The sequence below is a fragment of the Miscanthus floridulus genome, chromosome 6 (genome assembly GCF_019320115.1).
Source record: "Miscanthus floridulus cultivar M001 chromosome 6, ASM1932011v1, whole genome shotgun sequence".
In the NCBI taxonomy this organism is placed as follows: Eukaryota; Viridiplantae; Streptophyta; class Magnoliopsida; order Poales; family Poaceae; genus Miscanthus; species Miscanthus floridulus.
This window is the reverse complement of record NC_089585.1, coordinates 37,446,592-37,469,047: the sequence shown is the minus strand read 5'-3', so window position 1 is coordinate 37,469,047 and position 22,456 is coordinate 37,446,592. Positions and strand designations below refer to the sequence as shown.

The 22,456-nt window shown below is 42.2% G+C and overlaps 1 protein-coding gene across 1 annotated transcript; it reads right to left on the bottom strand.

Annotated features, from left to right (window-relative positions):
- Window positions 1-9,845: 9,845 nt before the first annotated feature.
- Window positions 9,846-10,244, bottom strand: LOC136460494 (uncharacterized). The gene has a single exon (XM_066460162.1). The coding sequence runs from the start codon at window positions 10,242-10,244 to the stop codon at window positions 9,846-9,848; it is 399 nt and encodes a 132-aa protein (XP_066316259.1).
- Between the last annotated feature and the right edge of the window lie 12,212 nt (window positions 10,245-22,456).

Here is a 22,456-nt window from a genome sequence, read left to right as displayed (position 1 = left end):
ATGATAACTAGTGGCAAAACAATTTTCATAATTTTGGGATAAATATTTAAGCCTAGAAAAATCATGGAATCCCATTTATTAATTAATTTGAGCATTTTTATCACATTCAAAATGTACGGCAAAGTACAGGTTAAATTTTCCTAAATATTTTACATCTTAGAGAGGTCACACAAAAATTTTCATAATTTTTGGAGCTCTATTTAATTCTACCAAAATAAACAAATCATAGCACTATTTAAACATTTTGCAAAATAGGAAAAAATCATTTTCAAATAACGGTCACTGACAGGGGTGACCCCACCGGTCAGCCCGCACTGGCCACAGCGGCAAGGCCCTCTGACCAGCAATTTCTCGCATTGCGAGGTCTCCTTCCGCACGACCGAGGTACCGGCGTGATCTCCACGGCAAGGCGCACCCATTGGTGGCATTAATTGAATCAGTAAAGGCTCAAACCAAGCTCGACGTCGGCCATGGCGGCCACGACGGGCGCGACTGCGTTATGCCAGCGAAGTAAGACCATCAGCGATTAAACTAAAGGCTTGGGAGGACTCAGTAGCTCACCCCAAAACTCGCTCGAGCTGAAGGATGACCGAGGAGCAACAGAGAAGCTTGACGGCAATTAATTCAGACACGGTGGTGTTCTGGCGTCGACGGGGGCGTCCCGGCGTCTGTAACGGATGAATAGATCAACTAAAAGGCCATAGAGCACCATGGCAACATGGAGAAGAAGGAGCTATGCTTAGCAAGAGCAGAGACGCACCATAGAGGGCTGGCCACGGAGAGACAAGGTCGACAGCGTTGGCGGCCGGTCGCGAAGAAGAAAGACGGCGCGCAGCGTCTCTCGATGATCTTCGATGTCTAAGACTGGTCGCTACTGGGTTCGCAAGGTATATACGGAGCAAGTGACATGCTAATTGAGGCTGGGGAAGCTCTGTGACTTCGGCGCGATCTCGACGGAGCAACGGCGACGCGATAGGAAAAACAGAGGAAGAGGAAAGAGCGATGGGAGAGCACTTCTAGTCTTATCGACGCGCGAAGAGCAGCAGTGAAAGGTGCGCTTGATAGCACAGAAACATCGAAGCTAGAGGTGTCATCCGCGGGCGCGCGTAGAAGCCAGTGGAAGCTCGCCGGCAGTGAGGTGTCTGCTTGCTTTCACTGTTCCAACTATTTACTGAATTGCCACTACTCGCTTCATTTCTCAAATTACTCTCAAATTTGTAAGGTAACTCAAAAATATCCAAAAACAAAAGTTGTTCCAATTTCAAAGTTCTACAACTTTGCTTTAATAGCCATACCCAAATTCTGTCTAGATTTGAAAATGCAAGTTTGAAATCAAAAGGGGACACTTTAAAGAAATTTATCCCCTTTCAAATTACTCCAAATTTTACATAACAACTTTGAAAACTCTAATAACCACTTTGTACACATTGACAAGCTCTACAGTTTTCCTTTTAGGCTCAATGCCAAAATGTGCTTAGATTTGAATTAGGTTTTCTAGTGTAATATTAAATGCTGGAAATTAGGGTTTCGGAAATTCTAATTCAATGCTAAGGTTTTGAACTTGGTCCATCCATACAAGTCAACACATATAATCATAAAATAAACTTGTTTTAGTGAATGCATATCAAAGTTTTCACTAACACATAAATGATGTGCAATGCATATGATGACATGGCATCTTTTAGGGTTTAAAACACCAGAGGTGTTACAATCTTTCCCCCTAAAAGAAATCTGTCTCGAGATTTAAAAGTCCTAGGATAAAGTAATGGAAAAGGAAATGTGTCAAGCCAAAACATTCAAAACCTAACCATAAAATAGCTAAGGTCCCTTTACAAAACATAGTTTGTAAAGACAAAACACAACTAACATTATTCTATATCGACGCAAGAAACTCCGAAAACTGTTCTAGCAAGAAATCTTCGAATTCCAAGTAGCTTCTTCTTCTGATTGTTGATTCCATTGTATCTTGTAGAACTTGATTGTCCTCCTTCGTGTGACAACGGTGAAAGGTCCTAATATGGCTAGAGGGGGGGTGAATAGCCTATTTAAAAATCTACAAATCAACTAGAGCAATTTGATTAGTATGACAAATAGCGTAATGCAAACTTGCTCTAGCTCTACAAGGGTTGCAAGCCACCTATCCAACAATTCTAGTTGCAATGATTACTTAGGCACACAAACTTGCTATGTAATTACTCACTAAGAGCTCTCAACCTTGCTACTCTAAAGAGCTCAACTAGATGAATGTAAATAATAAAGCAAGCTCTCAATTCTAATTACACTAAAGAGCTTGTATCAACTAGTTTGCAAGAATGTAAATAAGTGAGTAGGGTGATTATACCGACGTGTAGGGGAATGAACCAATCACAAGATGAATATATAGCCAATCACCGGGAGAATGCCAAAGACAAGAGACAATCGATTTTCTCCCGAGGTTCACGTGCTTGCCAACACGCTACGTCCCCGTTGTGTCGACCAACACTTGGTGGTTCGGCGGCTAAGAGGTGTTTCACAAACCTCGTCCACATGATAGGACACCGCAAGAACCGACCCACAAGTGAGGTAACTCAATGACACGAGCAATTTACTAGAGTTACCTTTCGCGCTCCGCTAGGGAAGGTACAACTCCCCTCACAATCACCGAGAGACGGCCACGAACAATCACCAACTCGTGCGATCCTCCACCGCTGCACCGAGCCATCTAGGTGGTGGCAACCACCAAGAGTAACAAGCGAAATCCGCAGCGCAACACGAATACCAAGTGCCTCTAGATGCAATCACTCAAGCAATGCACTTGGATTCTCTCCCAATCTCACAAATGATGATGAATCAATGATGGAGATGAGTGGGAGGACTTTGGCTAAGCTCACAAGGTTGCTATGTCAATGAAAATGTGCAAGAGAGTTGAGCTTGAGCCGGCCATGGGGCTTAAATAGAAGCCCCAACAATTAGAGCCGTTGTACCCCTTCACTGGGCACAACTGCGGGCTGACCGGACGCTCCGGTCAGACTGACCGGACGCTGGCCCTCAGCGTCCGGTCGCCCGATGGACGCCACGCGTCACTAGCTTCAAACGCTGTTCGTCAGATTTCAACGGCTACGAAGCTGACCGGACGCTCTGACAAAATTGACCGGACGCTGAGCCCCAGCGTCCGGTCATTTCCAGTAAGCTCCCCGAGGCGTATTTCTTTGACTGGACGCGTCCGATCCACCTTAACCAGACCACAGTCCAACGTCTGGTGTGTTAACCCTAGGTACTGTGCGCTAGGTCAGCGCGACTGGACGTAGGCAGTCAGCGTCCGGTGCAATTAGATCCAGCGTCTGGTCACACGATCGACGCTGCATCACCTCTATCTTCTTCACCCTTGCTCAAATGTGCTAACCACCAAGTGTATCACCTTGTGTACATGTGTTAGCAAATTTTCACAAACATTTCAAGGGTGTTAGTGATTCACTAGGTCCTAAATGCATATGCAATGAATTAGACATCTAGTGGCACTTTGATAACCGCATTTCGATACGAGTTTCACTCTCCTCTAATAGTACAGCTATCTATCCTAAATGTGATCACATCACCAAGTGTCTTGATCACTAAAACAAAATAGCTCCTACATTTTATACCTTTGCCTTGAGCCTTTTGTTTTTCTCTTTCTTCTTTTCCAAGTTTAAGCATTTGACCATCACCATGCCATCACCATTGTCATGATCTTCACCATTGCTTCATCACTTGGAGTAGTGCTACCTATCTCATAATCATCTTGATAAACTAGGTTAGCACTTAGGGTTTCATCAATTAACCAAAACCAAACTAGAGCTTTCAATCTCCCCCTTTTTGGTAATTGATGACAACCCTTATACAAAGATATGAATTAAAGTTCATTTGAATCCATGTTGCTTGCCCAAGCATATTTACCATGTGTAAAGGATATGGACAAGTTTCATGAACTCCATATGATAGCAATTGCTCCCCCTACATATGTGCTAAGAGTTTGGATTGTAAGCTTTGCACATATGATTAGATAGGAAATATAGGAGTCAATTTCTACCAAATGATGCTAAGGTATAAGAGATGGACCTTTGAAGCGTGATACCAATCGGAGTGCACCAATATACCATCCTTAGCACCATTAGTAACTAGACATATACAAGAACTAGAATACCCCAGTGAGATCAACATTACATACAAGGGTCTAGTTTCCATAGAATGAACATAAGTCTAGTTACTTAGCCTATGCATGCTAGTTTTTCATTTCAACATTCAAACCTACAACTAGCATACACCACACAAGCATGGATATTTGAAATTAAAACTTATGTCATGCAAGCAAACATATGTAATGCTCATTCAAATGCACCATACAAGTTTATGAGCTTGCTCCCCCTATTTGTATGCTCAAAATTTTAATTATCCCCTTCTTTTGTCATATATTATCTCTCCTCCTTTGTTTCACTATCTTTGTACACTATTTCTCCCCCTTTGTCATCAATGACCACAAAGGCTTAAAGTATAGATAGGGTAGGATGAATAATGTCAACAATTTGCTACAAAAGGTGGCCTCAAATTATAGATATGTTGGGGTGAGACCATGTGAAATGAGGATTATTTTCCCAATTTGGTTCAATCTAGATTACTTGCAAAAGATATTTAACTCGGTTTGATCCAAGGACAAGCTTCTTCACACCTCCAAATAAGGGTTATCTTGTACCATGTTGAGTTAAACACTTATAGCTCATTTTCTAAATCAAACACTAGGTTTACAAGCCCACAAACATGTCATATGCTACCACTAGATCATTTCAAACATACAAGCAATAGTGGTACCATACAAGCATCAAATTCATTTGATTTTCATGAATGAGCCTATTCAAATGTGAAATATGTCTAGATGCACTAATCATGTCCTTAGCAAGGATGTATGCCATGCCAATCAACTTTTACCTTGGATTGCTCGAAGGAGAGGCATGTCATATAATGGGGGTGCATCAACACATATTGGAGAAGTCAAGTATGTTCAATTCATTCCTTAGCTTGCAAAACCTCTTCTCATCAAGTGGCTTGGTGAATATGTCGGCAAGTTGATCTTCGGTGCCCACACTCTCTATGCAAATGTCCCCTTTTTGTTGGTGATCTCTTATGAAATGATGATGGACATCTATATGCTTTGTTCTTGAGTGTTGAACCGGGTTGTTGGTGAGCTTTACAGGCACTTTCATTGTCACATAGCAATGGCACTTGCTTGAACTTGATTCCAAAGTCACTCAAAGTAGCCTTCATCCAAAGTAATTGAGCACAACAACTACCGGCCGAAATGTACTCCTGCTTCGGCGGTTGAAAGTGCTACACTATTTTGCTTCTTTGATGACCAAGATACAAGTGATCTTCCCAATAGTTGACATGTGCCCGATGTGCTCTTTCTCTCAACTTTGCATCCCGCATAATCAGAATCCGAATATCCAATCAACTCAAATCTTGCTCCTTTGGGATACCATAATCCAACATGTTGTGTATGCTTCAAGTACCTCAATATTCTCTTTGTTGCCTTCAAATGACTTTCTCTTGGTGAGGCTTGAAATCTAGCACACATGCATACACTAAACATCACATCGGGTCTTGATGCGGATCACATAGAGTAGGCTTCCAATCATAGACCGATACATCTTTTGATCCACCATGTTGCCACTAGCATCACTATCCAAGCTTCCACTTGTCCCCATTGGTGTACTAATAGCTTTACTCTCATCCATTTCAAACTTCTTGAGCATGTCCTTGATATACTTGCCTTGACTTACAAATGTGCCATTCTTCATTTGCTTGATTTGAAGACCAAGGAAGTAACTAAGCTCTCCAATCATGGACATCTCAAACTCACTTGCCATCATCTTGCCAAACTCCTCACAAAATTCTTGATTTGTTGACCCAAAGATGATATCATCAACATAGATTTGCATTACAAACAAGTCATTCCCAAGCTTTCTTGGTGAAGAGAGTGGTGTCAACCTTTCCCATCTTGAATCCCTTAGAGAGTAGGAAATCCCTCAATCTCTCATACCATGCTCTAGGTGCTTGTTTCAATCCATATAAAGCCTTTCTCAACTTGTAGACATGGTTGGGTTTCTTCTCATCTTCAAAACTAGGAGGTTGCTCAACATACACAAGCTCATTGATGTACCCATTGAGAAATGCACTCTTCACATCCATTTGATACAACTTGATATTGTGGACACAAGCATAATCTAGCAAGATCCTAATTGCTTCCAATCTTGCAACCGAGGCATATGTTTTTCCAAAGTCAAGACCTTCAACTTGAGTGTAACCTTGAGCCACTAATCTTGCTTTGTTCCTTTTACTATCCCATCTTGATCTTGCTTGTTCCAAAAGACCCACTTAGTTCCAATCACATTATGATCCTTAGGCCTCTCAACTAAATCCCATACTTGGTTTCTTGTGAAGTTGTTTAGCTCTTCATGCATAGCATTGATCCAATCAACATCCCTCAAAGCTTCATCTATCTTCTTAGGTTCAATGGATGACACAAATGAGAAATACTCACAAAATGAAGCCAATCTTGATCTTGTTTGCACACCTCTTGAAATATCACCAATGATAGTGTCCAATGGATGATCTCTTGCAACATTGGTTGGTTGAAGCACTTGCACTTGATTGCTTGCATTGGATTGATCACTTGGTTGAGATGATGAACTAGCCATTTGTTGATCTTACACATTGCCATTACTAGTGCTTGCTTGGATTTGATCATGAGAACCACTAGATTGCATATTTGAGTTAGAGAGCACTTGATTCTTGTCATCTTCAATATCAATCACCTCTCTAGGCCTTAACTCACCAATGTCCATGTTCTTCATTGCATTGACCAATTGAGTGCCTCTTACATCACCTAGATTCTCATCTTCCTCTTGGGAACCATTTGTTTCATCAAACTCCACATCATGAACCTCCTCAAGAATACCACTAGCCAAATTCCAAACTCTATACGCCTTGCTAGTAGTGGAGTAGCCAAGCAAGAAACCTTCATCACATTTCTTTTCAAACTTGCTTAATCTAGTGCCTTTCTTCAATATATAGCAATTACAACCAAAAACCTGGAAGTATGCTATGTTGGGCTTTCTTCCATTCAATAGCTCATAAGGTGTCTTTTTCATCATAGGGTGACAATAGAGTCGGTTGCTATAGTAGCAAGCTGTGTTGATTGCTTCGGCCCAAAATGAATGACTCACATTGTACTCACTCAACACTGATCTTGACATATCAATCAAGGTTCTATTCTTTCTTTCAACTAGCCCATTTGATTGAGGAGTGTACTTGGCCAAGAATTGATGTCTAATTCCAAATTCATCACATAACTTGTCAATTCTAGTGTTCTTGAACTCACTTCCATTGTCACTTCTAACTTTCTTGATTGTTGTTTCAAACTCATTGTGAATACCTTTGACAAAAGATTTGAATGTTGCAAACACATCACTCTTGTCACCAAGAAAGAATACCCATGTGTATCTAGTGAAATCATCCACAATCACAAATCCATATTTATTTCCTCCAATGCTAGTATATGTGGTTGGTCCAAACAAATCCATGTGCATTAGCTCAAATGCCTTAGATGTGCTCACTATACTCTTCTTGGGATGTGTGTTACCAACTTGCTTTCCGGCTTGACATGCACTACATAGCTTATCTTTCTCAAAAGTGACATCTTTCAAGCCTCTAACTAAGTCATGCTTAATCAACTTATTCAATTGTTTCATTCCAACATGACCAAGCCTTCTATGCCATAACCAACCCATGCTAGACTTAGTGATCAAACATGTTGACAATTGAGCTTCTCTAGCATTGAAATCAACTAAGTATAGATTCTCATATATAAATCCTTTGAATATCAAGTTAGAGCCATCTACACTTATGATCTCTACATCATCCACACCAAATATGCACTTGAAACCAAGATCACACAATTGAGCTACCGACAATAGGTTGAAGTTCAAGCTCTCTATTAGTAGCACATTGGAAATGCTCAAGTCATTGGATATTACAATCTTACCAAGCCCTTTGACCTTGCCTTTGCCATTGTCACCAAAAGTGATACTATCAATCCCATTGCTCTTGCTTTCATTGATTGAATTGAACATTCTTGAATCACCGGTCATGTGTTGTGTGCACCCACTATCAAGCACCCAATGCCTTCCTCCGTCTTTATAATTTACCTACAAAAGAAGATCAATTCTTTTTAGGTACCCAAACTTGCTTGGGTCCTTGTAGGTTAGTCACCAAGGTCTTTGGTATCCAAATGGCCTTCGTCTTTGGGCCCACAATTGGTGTACCAATGAACTTAGCCTTCACACCATTGGCACCCTTATAAAGCATGTAACAAGAATCAAATTTGATTGAGGATACATTAGGTAGCTTGTTCTTGTTAGTCTTGCAATTTTGCTCTATATGTCCAACTTGCTTGCATCTATTGCAAAACCGACCATTGCCCTTCACAAAGCTAGCTTTGGGAGTGACAAAGGCCGCCTTGCCTTTCTTGGGGTATAGCCTAATCCCTCTTTGTTGAGAGAAAATCTTTGGCTACCCAAGCACTTTAGCAAGTGGGCTTCTCCACCATAGGCATTGCCTAAGGCACGAGTGAGCTCATTCACCTCCTTCTTGAGGGTTTCATTTTCCACCATAAGTGAGGCATCACAAGTGAGACCATCACTCAAGGGTGAAGTGAAAGTAGTAATGCTACAAGAAGTGTTAGTAGGAGCAACAATAATGGGTTCATGAAAAGATTCATCAATAAGATCACATGTTAGTCCCACATCACATGTTATGATCACTTGCTCCTTCTTGGCTTCCTCCACTTTGACTTGCTCAATGAGAGAGGAGTGAGCCTTTTTAAGCTTAGAGTGAGTTTTCCCAAGCTTCTCATGGGCTTCCATTAGCCTCTTATGAGTAGCATTGAGCTCATCAAAGGATTGCTCAAGAGATTTTAGTTTCTTACGCAATTCTTTGCACTCCTTTCTCTTCATTTCATTGCAAGCGTGCACTTGCTCACACATGTCCAAGAGCTCCTCCTTGGTGTACTCCTCATCATCATCATCATCCCTACAAGAATCACTTTCACATTCATCATCACTCTCATCATATTTTACCTTGGTAGGCTTTGCCATGAGGCATGTCGATAGAGTGTCGAAGATGGATAGCTTCTTGTTGATGGTGATGCTTGCTAATGCTCTCTTGAGATGTTTCTTGTCATCATCACTAGAGCTATCAACATCTGAAGAGCCATCACTATCCCATGTGACCACATAGCCTCCACCTTTCTTCTTCTTTTGGAAGGTCATCTTCTTTTCCTTCTTCTCCTTCTTTTCTTTCTTATCCTTGTTGTGCTTCTTCTTCTCATCCTCATCATTGTCACTATTGTAAGGACAATTTGCTACAACATGATCAGGGCTCTTGCAATTATAGCATCTTCTCACATATTCTTTGCTCTTAGTGTGATCTCTTCTCTTTCTTGAACTATAGCCCTTCTTCATGAACTTGCCCATCTTGCGAACAAAGAGAGCCATAGCTTCATCATCAATATCACTAAGATCCTCATCATCACTTGATTCTTTCTTGGACTTGCCCTTGTTCTTGTATGATGAGGAGCTAGCCTTGAATGCTATGCTTTTCTTCTTCTTGTCTTCTTCTTCCTTCTTGTCTTCCTTGTCATCTCCCTCCCTTTCCACATGGTATGTCTCTTGTGTCATGACATCACCTAGTACTTGGTTAGGGGTGATCTCCTTCAATCCTCCTCTAATGATGAGCAACCTCAACATTTCAAACCTTGGAGGTAGGCACATCAAGAACTAGTGAGAGACATCATCATTCTTGATCTCTTCTTCCAAAGCCTTCAAGTCATTCACAATTACTTGTAACCGATGGAACATTTCAAGAATGCTCTCATCATCTTTCATCTTGAAGCTTGTCAACTTGTCCTTGAGAATATACAACTTGACACTCTTCACCTCCGGTGTGCCATCATAAGTTTCCTCCAATCTTGTCCACACCTCATTAGCTCTTTCACAATCCTTGATTTGCTCAAACACCTTGGAATCAATGGCATTGTATATGGTGTTGAGAGCCATTGTGTTGCATTGCTTGTTAGTCTTGTCTTGGTTGCTGGGATTGTTGGGATCGATGATAGCATAATCATTCTCGGTCACTTCCCATACTTGATCATTGATTGAACCAAGATACATCCTCATCTTTCTCTTCCAATAATCATAGCATGTGTCATCAAAGAACTATGGTTTGCCCCCCACATGGTTGAACACAACTTGAGCCATAATTTGACACCGAGGTTGTTAAGCCTTTAATCAAACAGTGACCATGGCTCTGATACCACTTGAAAGGTCCTAATATGGCTAGAGGGGGGGTGAATAGCCTATTTAAAAATCTACAAAACAACTAGAGCAATTTGATTAGTATGACAAATAGCGTAATGCAAACTTGCTCTAGCTCTACAAGAGTTGCAAGCCACCTATCCAACAATTCTAGTTGTAATTATTACTTAGGCACACAAACTTGCTATGTAATTACTCACTAAGAGCTCTCAACCTTGCTACTCTAAAAAGCTCAACTAGATGAATGTAAATAATAAAGCAAGCTCTCAATTCTAATTACACTAAAGAGCTTGTATCAACTAGTTTGCAAGAATGTAAATAAGTGAGTAGGGTGATTATACCGACGTGTAGCAGCTCTATTTTGTGTAGTTTGAGGAGTGGTTTCCACTGAGGCGAGATGAGCGTGCTTCTGAGCACTTCTATACACCACTATAGGAGGATTTCTATCATGCATATCTAAACAGTGGAGTTGCTTTTTGGATCACAGAGAGTGTGTTCTATTGAGTCACTTGTAGTAGCAGTAGGCGAGCAAATTTGCACTCACCTCCCATATCTACCAGGGTTGATAGACCTACTTGGACAGACTAGCTGATATGTTCCATCATGGGTCTATGAGTTCTACTCTTCACTTTAGATTGACCTGGGGCATAGATTCATATACTTCGCATTTAGAGCCCATGACTACAACCTATAGAGCTCGAGGGTTAGAGAGATTCTCATGATTCCAGAGTCACCCATTCACCATCATGAGGTTTGCTATGGTCAGACAGAGCCTCCCAAATGCCCTCATGGTGGTCTTGTGCCTCCTACAGATCTAGTCCCACCTTGCTTCACAGGGCCATTTGGCGAGGGGTCAAGCAAGACACTATGGGACCTTACTCCTATAGTTCGCCTTCTTGATGCTATCATGAGGATGACCCTACTTTCGAGGACGGGTTACCATGAGGGATTGACTTGCATCCAGTTATGGTTGGTGAACTCTCTAGTGTAGCAGACAATATTTGATATTTGGGATGTCATTCTTTTAGAGATGGAGGACACTCTTGCAAAGGGGTTCAGAGGTCACCGATAATTGCCCTATGCTCACTGGATCACATTCCTGATTCGCAAGGCAGTTATAGTGAAGTCTCTAGAGATGATGGCAGAATATAATGGTGCTACTACTGAGTTTCCTCCGTACAACATGACCTAGATGCCTCGTCATAGTAGTGCGAGGACACCTAGTCAATCAAGCCATCGCCCAGAGGTGCCAGAGACTGTAGCCCAGCAGGATGAGATTATCAGGGGCATTGTAGCGACAGAGGAGGAGAAGCTAGATGCTCAGCAGGAGGGTGTGGTCGAGAGCGACCCTAGTGACAGTTCTAATGATGATTATCAGGCTATTCCTCAAATGCCTCCTCGACCACATGACAGAGAGGCCAGTGGCTCCAACTTAGCTCCATAGCCACTGTAGACAGACCCTGCTCTTCTAGCTATTCTTGAGCGGATTAGGCACACTAGGCCTAGGAGATCATAGCTACACTAGCATAGGTTCAGGCTAGATAGGATGAGTTCTAGAGACAGCAGCAGGCCATACAGTAGCACCAGCTCCTGATCCAGTAATAGCTACTTGGTTTTATGTAGCATGTCATCACTGTTATTGGGGTTGTACCGACATAGTCTACACCTCAGATCGGCCAGCCTGCCACCACTTCAGTGACTCTAGCTATATAGCCCAGTGGGCTTCAGAGTCAGGGATAGCCAACTACTCAGTTTGCTTTACCTATAGAGTAGGTGTCCTAGTGGTTTGTTCGCCAGTGATAGCCTAGGGTCCTCACTTCACACCTATTGTTATGGGCTTCACTCTGGCTCAGAGCTCCTCAGTGCTTATGACTAACACCCTAGTTTCCAGGAGCTTCGATGCCACTTTCAGTGAGCTTATAGGGCAGCCTACACCGCCTAAGTTGCAAGTACCTATACCTCCCACCATTGCTCCAGTTACTGGGACTACAGAGACGCTCCCATCATCTGTTGCATCATCAGAGCCACCTACTATAGTGATACCTCCAAACTCATAGGCCACGCCAGTCCTAGAGTAGACCTAGACCGCTTCAGCTTCACTTTCTATGACAGAGGGTCAAACAGCTTAGAGCTCTGGATCAGAGGATGATGCTACACAATTTCAGATCACTCACCGCACCTCAGCGCCCGACTTGTCTGCTCCTGCCCCACCGACCGACCCTTAGGTTTTGGTGTTTGATGCCAAAGGGGGAGAGGGATTGAGTATGTTAGATCTAGGGAGAGCGCTATATCTAGGGGGAGCTTATGATTGATTACTTTTGGCTTTTTATGTGTGATACATTATTATGCATTCACGTTTACTTTCATGCATTGAACTACATATGTGTGATTGTGATACTTATGTGATATGTGACATGTGTGCTATCTACTTCGATCCATATATATGTCATGTCACTTCATTATGCTCATTTGCTTTGCTTCTATGTTTTACTCCAATTCAAATGAGCTTTATTTCTTGTACTCATGCGTATTTCATATCTATTGAGTACACCATGTTGGCTTGGGTCATATAAACATGTTTAACTCCTTTGCTCTTATTGTCAAAAGCTTATATGAACCAAGCATGTTGAAAACCTCATCTCTTACACATACTCGAGGTTGTATTGTCATCAATCACCAAAAAGGGGGAGATTGAAAGCATCTAGGCCCCTAGATGGGTTTCGGTGATTAATGATAATACAAGATTACTATGACTAATGTGTATTTTATAGAGGTAATTAAGTTAGGTCATGGCAATGACAATTGATTGGGCAATCATGGTTGTCATGCCCCTACAATGGAAATCATTTTAGTTTTCAAAGGATGGACGACAAGGTTAAGGATGGACTAGTTCTAAGTGTCGTTTGGTGTTGAAGAGATACTTAGAGTAGTTTAGGACTTTGTTTTTCCTTTGGCCATACTATCAAGGGGGGTATGGACTAGTAGCTTGACCTAGGTGAGTCTAGTGGGTTAGCTATGGTGTACACTTGTCAAATCTAGCACCAGGTAGCTCAGGAGTAGCCCTAAGATCCATTAGAGTAAACTTCATTCACATATGATTTCGAGTTGGAAGTGAATGGAGGGTCAAATGACTGACCGAACGCTGGTCTAATTGTGACCGAACGCTGAAGGGTGAGTCTGGTCAGTTCATTTGATCAACTGGAGCCGTTTGGTTGTGATCAGACGCTGAGTGAAAAGTGACCGAACGCTGGGTGCCAGAGTCTGGTCAACTCCAGTGAGGTTCCAAAGAGGGAGTTTTCTGATCAGACGTGTCCTATCAGTGCTGATCGAACACTGGTTAGGATCCGGTTACTGACCAGATGCTAAATAGCGAAGTGACCAGACTCTGGGTTCCCGTGTCCGGTCAACATCAGTAAGGTTCCAGAGAGCAGTTTTTATGACTGGACGCGTCTAGTTAGTGTTGATCGGACGTAGGTGAGAGTCCGGTCACAACTTAACGGCTCTGTGGTAGGGATAATTGATCAGAGCGTCTAGTCACCTTGACCAGAACATCCGGTCACCCCATAGTGTGCTGACTTAACCTCCTAACGGTTCATTTTGAATGAGGGGGTATAAATACTTCATCTATTCATCCAAGGGAGGACTCTTGCCCATTTGTTCAGCTATGAAACACCCTTGAGAGTGCAAAGGAGAGCAAGAGCCTAGTGAGGTGATTGAGATTTGAGAATCCAAGATTAAGGCTTCATTTGTGCAAGGAGAGTAGAAAGTGTGCATCCACCGTTCTCACTAGACTTGTTGTGGTCAAGTGAGAGTTTGTGCTTGTTACTCTTGGTGAGCGCCATCACCTAGATGGCTTAGTGGTGATCGAGAGTTTGGTGATCATTCGATGAAGCTTATGGATGACCCAACTCATGTTATGAGTGGTTGTGGGTGATTCACCACGACGGAGTGTCAAAGAATCAGCCCATAGAGAGCACTTGATCCTTGTGCGGATCAAGGGGGAGCTACACCCTTGCGTGGGTGCTCCAACGAGGACTAGTGGAGAGTAGCGACTCTCCGATACCTCGGCAAAACATCGCTGTGTTCCTTCTCCTCTCTTTACTTTAAGCATTTACATTTGAGCAATTCATTTCTTGCCTTTACATTCTTAGAATTGCCATGCTAGAGTAGGATTGGAACCTAAGGAGCAAAACTTTTGTGTGGTAGATCAATAGGAACACATTCTAGGCACCAGGGATGAAGTGGGCTAAGTGTAGGTTTAATTATTGCAAAGAATTTTAGAATTAGCCCAATTCACCCCCCCTCCTCTTAGACATCTTGATCCTTTTAGGTATTTTATAACAGGCCAAAATCCTACATAGTTCCTCCATTAATCATTTGTTCCGAAGGGAACCTAAGGATTTTGGAGAAAAACTAGCTTGGGGTCATCCCTCATGAAAATTTTACTTTGTGTCCATATTTCTCTAGAAATTCCCATGTTTTTTTTTCTATTTTGTGTCCAAAGGTTTCAATCAAAAAATTCTGCACTTTTGAAATTACATAAGACTATGAGGTTTATGCAGCTTTAATCATGCCTTTTTTCCCTATTCCTACATTTTAGATCCTGCATTCCAAACAGAATATAGTCTAATGATAATGGGTTTGTGCTCTAGCTATAGCGATGCTAATATGGCCAGGCTACCGCTACTTACGTCCGAGGACAGACTCCTTGATCCGACCCGAAGATGGCATTTGGTTTCCTGGCCGGTAATGTTAACAGAAATGGTAACAGATGATGGAGGGAGTGGTGGGGACCAGTGATTTTTTGATTTTGGTTGGTTGCACTTGGCAAAGGTAATAACCCTGCATGCATGCAGACGATGGTCGGGGAGGGGTGGTTTCACAAATGAACGGATAGTTATCTGATTACTTGGTATCTTATAATGGGCCATGCCAAACCAAGTCGCTGTATTGCCATCTAATCCCATAAGTTACCGGATTGCGTTACATTTAGGCCTCATTCGTTTCGATAGGAACGGCCTGGAATGTGGCCTGTTCCACCTGGAATGATCTGGCCTGGTTCGAAATCGGGTTAGAAGTGGAACGGTTGTTCGGTTAGGTCTGGCCCATAACAAAATTTGCTCGATCCTGGTCTTTCCCCCTCCCTTTTGGCCTAGAACAGAGCCGCACCATCGTAGGTCCGGATTCAATCTTCCACCTAGTTTGAGTGACATGGATGGAACTACTTAATCCTGTCTTGGAATGAATAATGGTGGAGAATGATTCCAGAGTTGCCGAACAAGGCCTTAGCAGAACTAAACGCGTCCATTAACGGTAACACTCGCAAGCCGCAAGTTGTGTACACTACGCAGTAGATTGGCGTGCACCCAATAGTAGCAACAATGTGGTAGGGTGTAGGGGACTCTGCTGTGTGAGCCAGCTAACACGGGGGTAGCTTGCGCGCCACTCCACCCGACCGGGCCGCTAGACATGCCAGCCGGATGGCTGGCCACCAGCTAGCCACCACGTGGCCCCCACAAGAGCATCCACACAGCATGCATGCAAAAGCTTATCTAGGTCACCATGGCCAGGCCTGTTTGCTCGGAAAAAAATTGGGCAGAAACTGTATGCATCGTGTCTCCCTGCATATATGCTATAAATAGCTGCTATATGTTCAGTCTCATAGATCTAACGGCATGCCTAGAAGAGTTCCTCATAGACTTCGCATGCTCTGATCATGGCCTCCCACGCCGCTGCTTTCCACCACCGCCATGCGTTGTTGGATTTGTGAGAATGAACATGTGGCAACTATCGATGACATATATGTAGGAAGGCACGGTGGATAGAGTCCCATTTGCCCGCGGCTTCGTTTGTTCCTATAGGCGCAGCGCTTGGATATCCCTCTCGCCTCCGCCCCACATCATTCCTTGGACTCGAAGCCATTTCCAGTTCATCCATTAATTCATTATTCATCATTTTTAGGTACTCTCTCCGTCCTAAAATAACTGTCATCGTCAGTGTGTGTAATATTTGTACCTCCAAGTAAGTTTGACTTGATTTGTAGAAAATATGTGCAATATTTATACCTCCAAATAAATTTATAAAAAAACTAGATTCAAGGATCTTTCCAATGAAACTAATTGTGTACCATAAATATTAATATATTTGAATATATATTTAATCAAAGTTTGTGGCAGAACCTCCTAAATTATAGGGCCCACATGCACCTATCATTGTCCAATGACCTCTGACGACTATACATATGTTCTCGAAAACTTAAGAAGCCTGTCGGGTGTCCTCGGGAACCCTGAATCATCCATAATTTCTTCCGAGCAGGATCCATTATAGAGTCATTGCAGTATTACAATAGTTTATTCATTAATATACATCAGAGTAAAATAGCGGAAGTCTTACAATAACTTAGTTACAAAATAGTTGTTTCACAAACTAAGTACGATTATTATTACAAACCATAGTAGTGGAGTAGCTTAGTAACATAAAACAAAACACACAATAAGGTGCCCTGCCCAAGGGCCACACATTTACTTGTCATCTTCGATTTGAACAACCGTCATGCAGCACGGTCCAAGCAGACCTACCCATGAGGCTCACCTGCAACAAGGGTTAAAGAACCCTGAGTACAAAAGTACTCAACAAGACTAAACCGACGTATAAACAGAGAAAACTCAGGAATGCAGGCTCGGGGATTCAAGGAAAGGCTTTAGCAAGAAACAAAGTTCTTTTGCGTAAAAGCTCTATCATAAGATTCTTTCTTTCAACATATAACCCTTATCAAGATCCTATATGAATCTGCCATGATCCGTATTGAGATCATGAACTTAATATCAACCCCTTTCTCAAATCTTCCTCAAGTTTCATTTATTAACTACGATGATGAACAGTGAGTTGAGTCTCCATAACCGAGGAGCAACGACGATTCGAACCAATTATAACCTAGCTAGGGATTCCCAACCACACGACATATGCAGGTCCCAGACCTACATATACCAACCTACCGTCAGATCCTCTAAAACAAGAATGGGTCCACGACACCCAAGAATACAGTACTCCACTAATCTAGCCCATTGCCATGTGGGTACACGCTACTCTCGCCATCTCTCCACTCCTAGTGCATGAGTAGCCATTCTTGTAATCGAATAGCCAAGTTAAGGCTTACCGAAGTATATGGCTAGTACTACAAAGTCTCACCTCATGCAATTCAACAATGGACGGTTCTTAACCGACACAGGCGGAAAGAACCCGCTCACAAGACATCCATGTCTTGTGGCTCTCATACATCGAGTCTATCTGGTCTAGATTTATTACCGCACAAGATTATATCTCATGATAACATAAATAACCAGCCGTATCAAAAATCCATTTATATCTCGCAGGTGATAGGTAATCACCCAACTTTTAAGCATGGCTAAGCATAAGTAGTCATTCCCGAATTAAAACTAGTAACAAGGTTGATATGGAAAAGCAAGGTTGGTAATACACCAATTAGGTTTCCACCCAACTCCTAATCACTTAATGCAATATTTAAAAGCAAAAGCGATATAAATTTGTAAAACACAAGGTAGGTTTAAATGCATCCAGGGCTTGCCTTCCACAGATATCAAACCCAACCTCTACAGGTGGATTAACTTCCTCAATAACTTGGTTGACTACCACGTTCTCACTTTCATTCACTACACGTAGTAATAATGCCATGTTTAAAATGATGCGAGATATAAAACATGATGCTTGATGATGGATGCAAAAGTTAATAACTTGAATACAACTTTCCTTCGCGGTACAGTTGCAAACCTACAACTGACTAAACCTTTTCATAAACTCAAACACTTACTTTAAGAACCAAGGATCACTTTATGCTAATGACCCAAGGTCATCACTCAATCCCCAATTCAAACAAAACCTAAGTCATTAAGAGTTAATATTTGTTTTTATTAATTAAACAATTAATTCAAAATTATGAAATAAATCAACTTTCTCCAAATGAGCTCAAACTTTTTGTGAAGGCTCATCACATGATAACTAAGTGGCAAAACAATTTTCATAATTTTTGGATAAATATTTAAGCCTAGAAAAATCATGGAATCCCATTTATTAATTAATTTGAGCAATTTTTATCACATTCAAAATGTACTACAAAGTAATAGTTAAATTTTTCCTAAATAGTTCACATCTCAGAGAGGTCACACAAAAATTTTCATAATTTTTGGAGCTCTATTTAATTCTACACAAAATAAATAAATCATAGCACTATTTAAACATTTTTGCAAAATAGGAAAAAAAATCATTTTCAAATAAACGGTCACTGATAGGGTGACCCCACCGGTCAGCCCGCACTGACCACGGCAGCAAGGCCCTCTGACCGGCAATTTCTCGCCGTTGGCGTGGTCTCCGGCCACGACCGAGGTACCGGCGTGATCTCCACGGCAAGGCGCACCCATTGGTGGCATTAATTGAATCAGTAAAGGCTCAAACCAAGCTCGACGCCGGCCATGGCAGCCACGACGGCGCGACTGCGTTATGCCGGCGAAGTAAGACCGTCAGCGATTAAACTAAAGGCTTGGGAGGACTCAGTAGCTCACCCCAAACTCGCTCGAGCTGAAGGATGAACCGGAGGAGCAACAAAGAAGCTTGACGGCAATTAAGTCAGACACGGTGGTGTTCCGGCGTCGACGGGGGCGTCCCGGCGTCTGTAATGGATGAACGGATCAACTAAAAGGCCACAGAGCACCATGGCAACATGGAGAAGAAGGAGCTATGCTTAGCAAGAGCAGAGACGCACCGTAGAGGGCTGGCCACAGAGAGACAAGGTCGGCAGCGTTGTGGCCGGCCACGAAGAAGAAAGATGGCACGCAGCGTCTCCCGATGATCTTTGATGTCTAAGACTGGTCAACTAGGTTCGCAAGGTATATACGGAGCAGTGACATGCTAAATTGAGGCTGGGGAAGCTTTGTGACTTCGGCGCGATCTCGACGGAGCAACGGCGGTGCGACAGGAAAAACAGAGGAAGAGGAAAGAGCGACGGGAGAGCACTTCTAGTCTTATCGACAAGCGAAGAGCAGCGGTGAAAGGTGTGCTTGATAGCACAGAAACGTCAAAGCCAGAGGTGTCACCCGTGGGCACACGTAGAAGCCAGTGGAAGCTCGCCGGCAGTGAGGTGTCTGCTTGCTTGCACTGTTCCAACTATTTACCGAATTGCCACTCGCTTCATTTCTCAAATTACTCTCAAATTTGTAAGGTAACTCAAAAATCTCCAAAAACAAAAGTTGTTCCAATTTCAAAGTTCTACAACTTTGCTTTAATAACCATACCTAAATTCTATCTAGATTTGAAAATGCAAGTTTGAAATCAAAAGGGGACACTTTAAGAATTTATCCCCTTTCAAATTACTCCAAATTTTACATAACAACTTTGAAAACTCTAAAAACCAACTTTATACACATTGACAAGCTCTACAGTTTTCCTTTTAGGCTCAATGCCAAAATGTGCTTAGATTTTGAATTAGGTTTTTCCAGTGTAATATTTAATGCTAGAAAGTAGGGTTTTCGGAAATTCCAATTCAATGCTAAGGTTCTGAACTTGGTTCATCCATACAAGTCAACACATATAATCATAAAATAAACTTGTTTTAGTGAATGCATATCAAAGTTTTCACTAACACACAAATGATGTGCAATGCATATGATGACATGGCATCTTTTAGGGTTTAAAACATCAGAGGCGTTACAATCTTTCCCCCCTAAAAGAAATCTTGTCTCGAGATTTAAAAGTCCTAGGATAAAGTAATGAAAAAGGAAATGTGTCAAGCAAAAACATTCAAAACCTAACCATAAAATAGCTAAGGTCCCTTTACAAAACATGGTTTATAAAGACAAAACACAACTAACATTATTCTATATCGACGCAAGAAACTCCGAAAACTGTTCTAGCAAGAAATCTTTGGATTCCCAAGTAGCTTCTTCTTCTGATTATTGATTCCATTGTATCTTGTAGAACTTGATTGTCCTCTTTCGTGTGACACGGTGAAAGGTCCTAATATGGCTAGAGGGGGGGGGGTGAATAGCCTATTTAAAAATCTACAGATCAACTAGAGCAATTTGATTAGTATGACAAATAGCGTAATGCAAACTTGCTCTAGGTCTACAAGAGTTGCAAGCCACCTATCCAACAATTCTAGTTGCAATGATTACTTAGGCACACAAACTTGCTATGTAATTACTCACTAAGAGCTCTCAACCTTGCTACTCTAAAAAGCTCAACTAGATGAATGTAAATAATAAAGCAAGCTCTCAATTCTAATTACACTAAAGAGCTTGTATCAACTAGTTTGCAAGAATGTAAATAAGTGAGTAGGGTGATTATACCAACGTGTAGGGGATGAACCAATCACAAGATGAATATATAGCCAATCACCGAGAGAATGCTAAAGATAAGAGACAATCGATTTTCTCCCGAGGTTCACGTGCTTGCCAACACGCTACATCCTCGTTGTGTCGACCAACACTTGGTGGTTCGACGGCTAAGCGGTGTTTCACAAACCTCGTCCACACGATAGGACACCACAAGAACCGACCCACAAGTGAGGTAACTCAATGACATGAGCAATTTACTAGAGTTATCTTTTGGCGCTCCGCCGGGGAAGGTACAACTCCCCTCACAATCACCGAAGACGGCCACGAACAATCACCAACTCATGCTAATCGTCCACCGCTGCACCGAGCCATCTAGGTGGTGGCAACCACCAAGAGTAACAAGCAAAATCCATAGCGCAACACGAATACCAAGTGCCTCTAGATGCAATCACTCAAGCAATGCACTTGGATTCTCTCACAATCTCACAATGATGATGGATCAATGATGGACATGAGTGGGAGTGCTTTGGCTAAGCTCACAAGGTTGCTATGTCAATGAAAATGTGCAAGAGGATTGAGCTTGAGCCGGCCATGGGGCTTTAAATAGAAGCCCCAACAATTAGAGCCGTTGTACCCCTTCACTGGGCACAACACGGGCTGACCGGATGCTCCGGTCAGAATGACCAGACACTGGAACTCAGCGTCCGGTCGCCCAATGGACGCCACGCGTCACTAGCTTCAAACGCTGTTTGTCAGATTTCAACGGCTACGAAGCTGACTGGACGCTCTGATAAAACTGACCGGACGCTGAAGCCCCAGCGTCCGGTCATTTCCAGTAAGCTCCCCGAGGCGTATTTCTTTGACTGGACGCGTCCGGTCCACCTTGACCAGACACAGTCCAGCGTCCGATGGTTAACCCTAGGTACTGTGCTGCCAGGTCAACATGACCAGACGTAGGCAGTCAGCGTCCGGTGCAATTAGATCCAGCGTCCGATCACACGATCGACGCTGACATCACCTCTGTCTTCTTCACCCTTGCTCAAATGTGCTAACCACCAAGTGTATCACCTTGTGCACATGTGTTAGCAAATTTTCACAAACATTTTCAAGGGTGTTAGTGATTCACTATGTCCTAAATGCATATACAATGAATTAGAACATCTAGTGGCACTTTGATAACCGCATTTCGATACGAGTTTCACTCCTCTTAATAGTATGGCTATCTATCCTAAATGTGATCACACTCACCAAGTGTCTTGATCACTAAAACAAAATGGCTCCTACATTTTATACCTTTGCCTTGAGCCTTTTGTTTTTCTCTTTCTTCTTTTCCAAGTTTAAGCATTTGACCATCACCATGCCATCACCATTGTCATGATCTTCACCATTGCTTCATCACTTGGAGTAGTGCTACCTATCTCATAATCATCTTAATAAACTAGGTTAGCACTTAGGGTTTCATCAATTAACCAAAACCAAACTAGAGCTTTCAATCTTTCCCTTTTTGGTAATTGATGACAACCCTTATACAAAGATATGAATTAAAGTTCATTTGAATCCATGTTGCTTGCCCAAGCATATTTACCATGTGTAAAGGATATGGACAAGTTTCATGAACTCCATATGATAGCAATTGCTCCCCCTACATATGTGCTAAGAGTTTGGATTGAAGCTTTGCACATATGATTAGATAGGAAATATAGGAGTCAATTTCTACCAAATGATGCT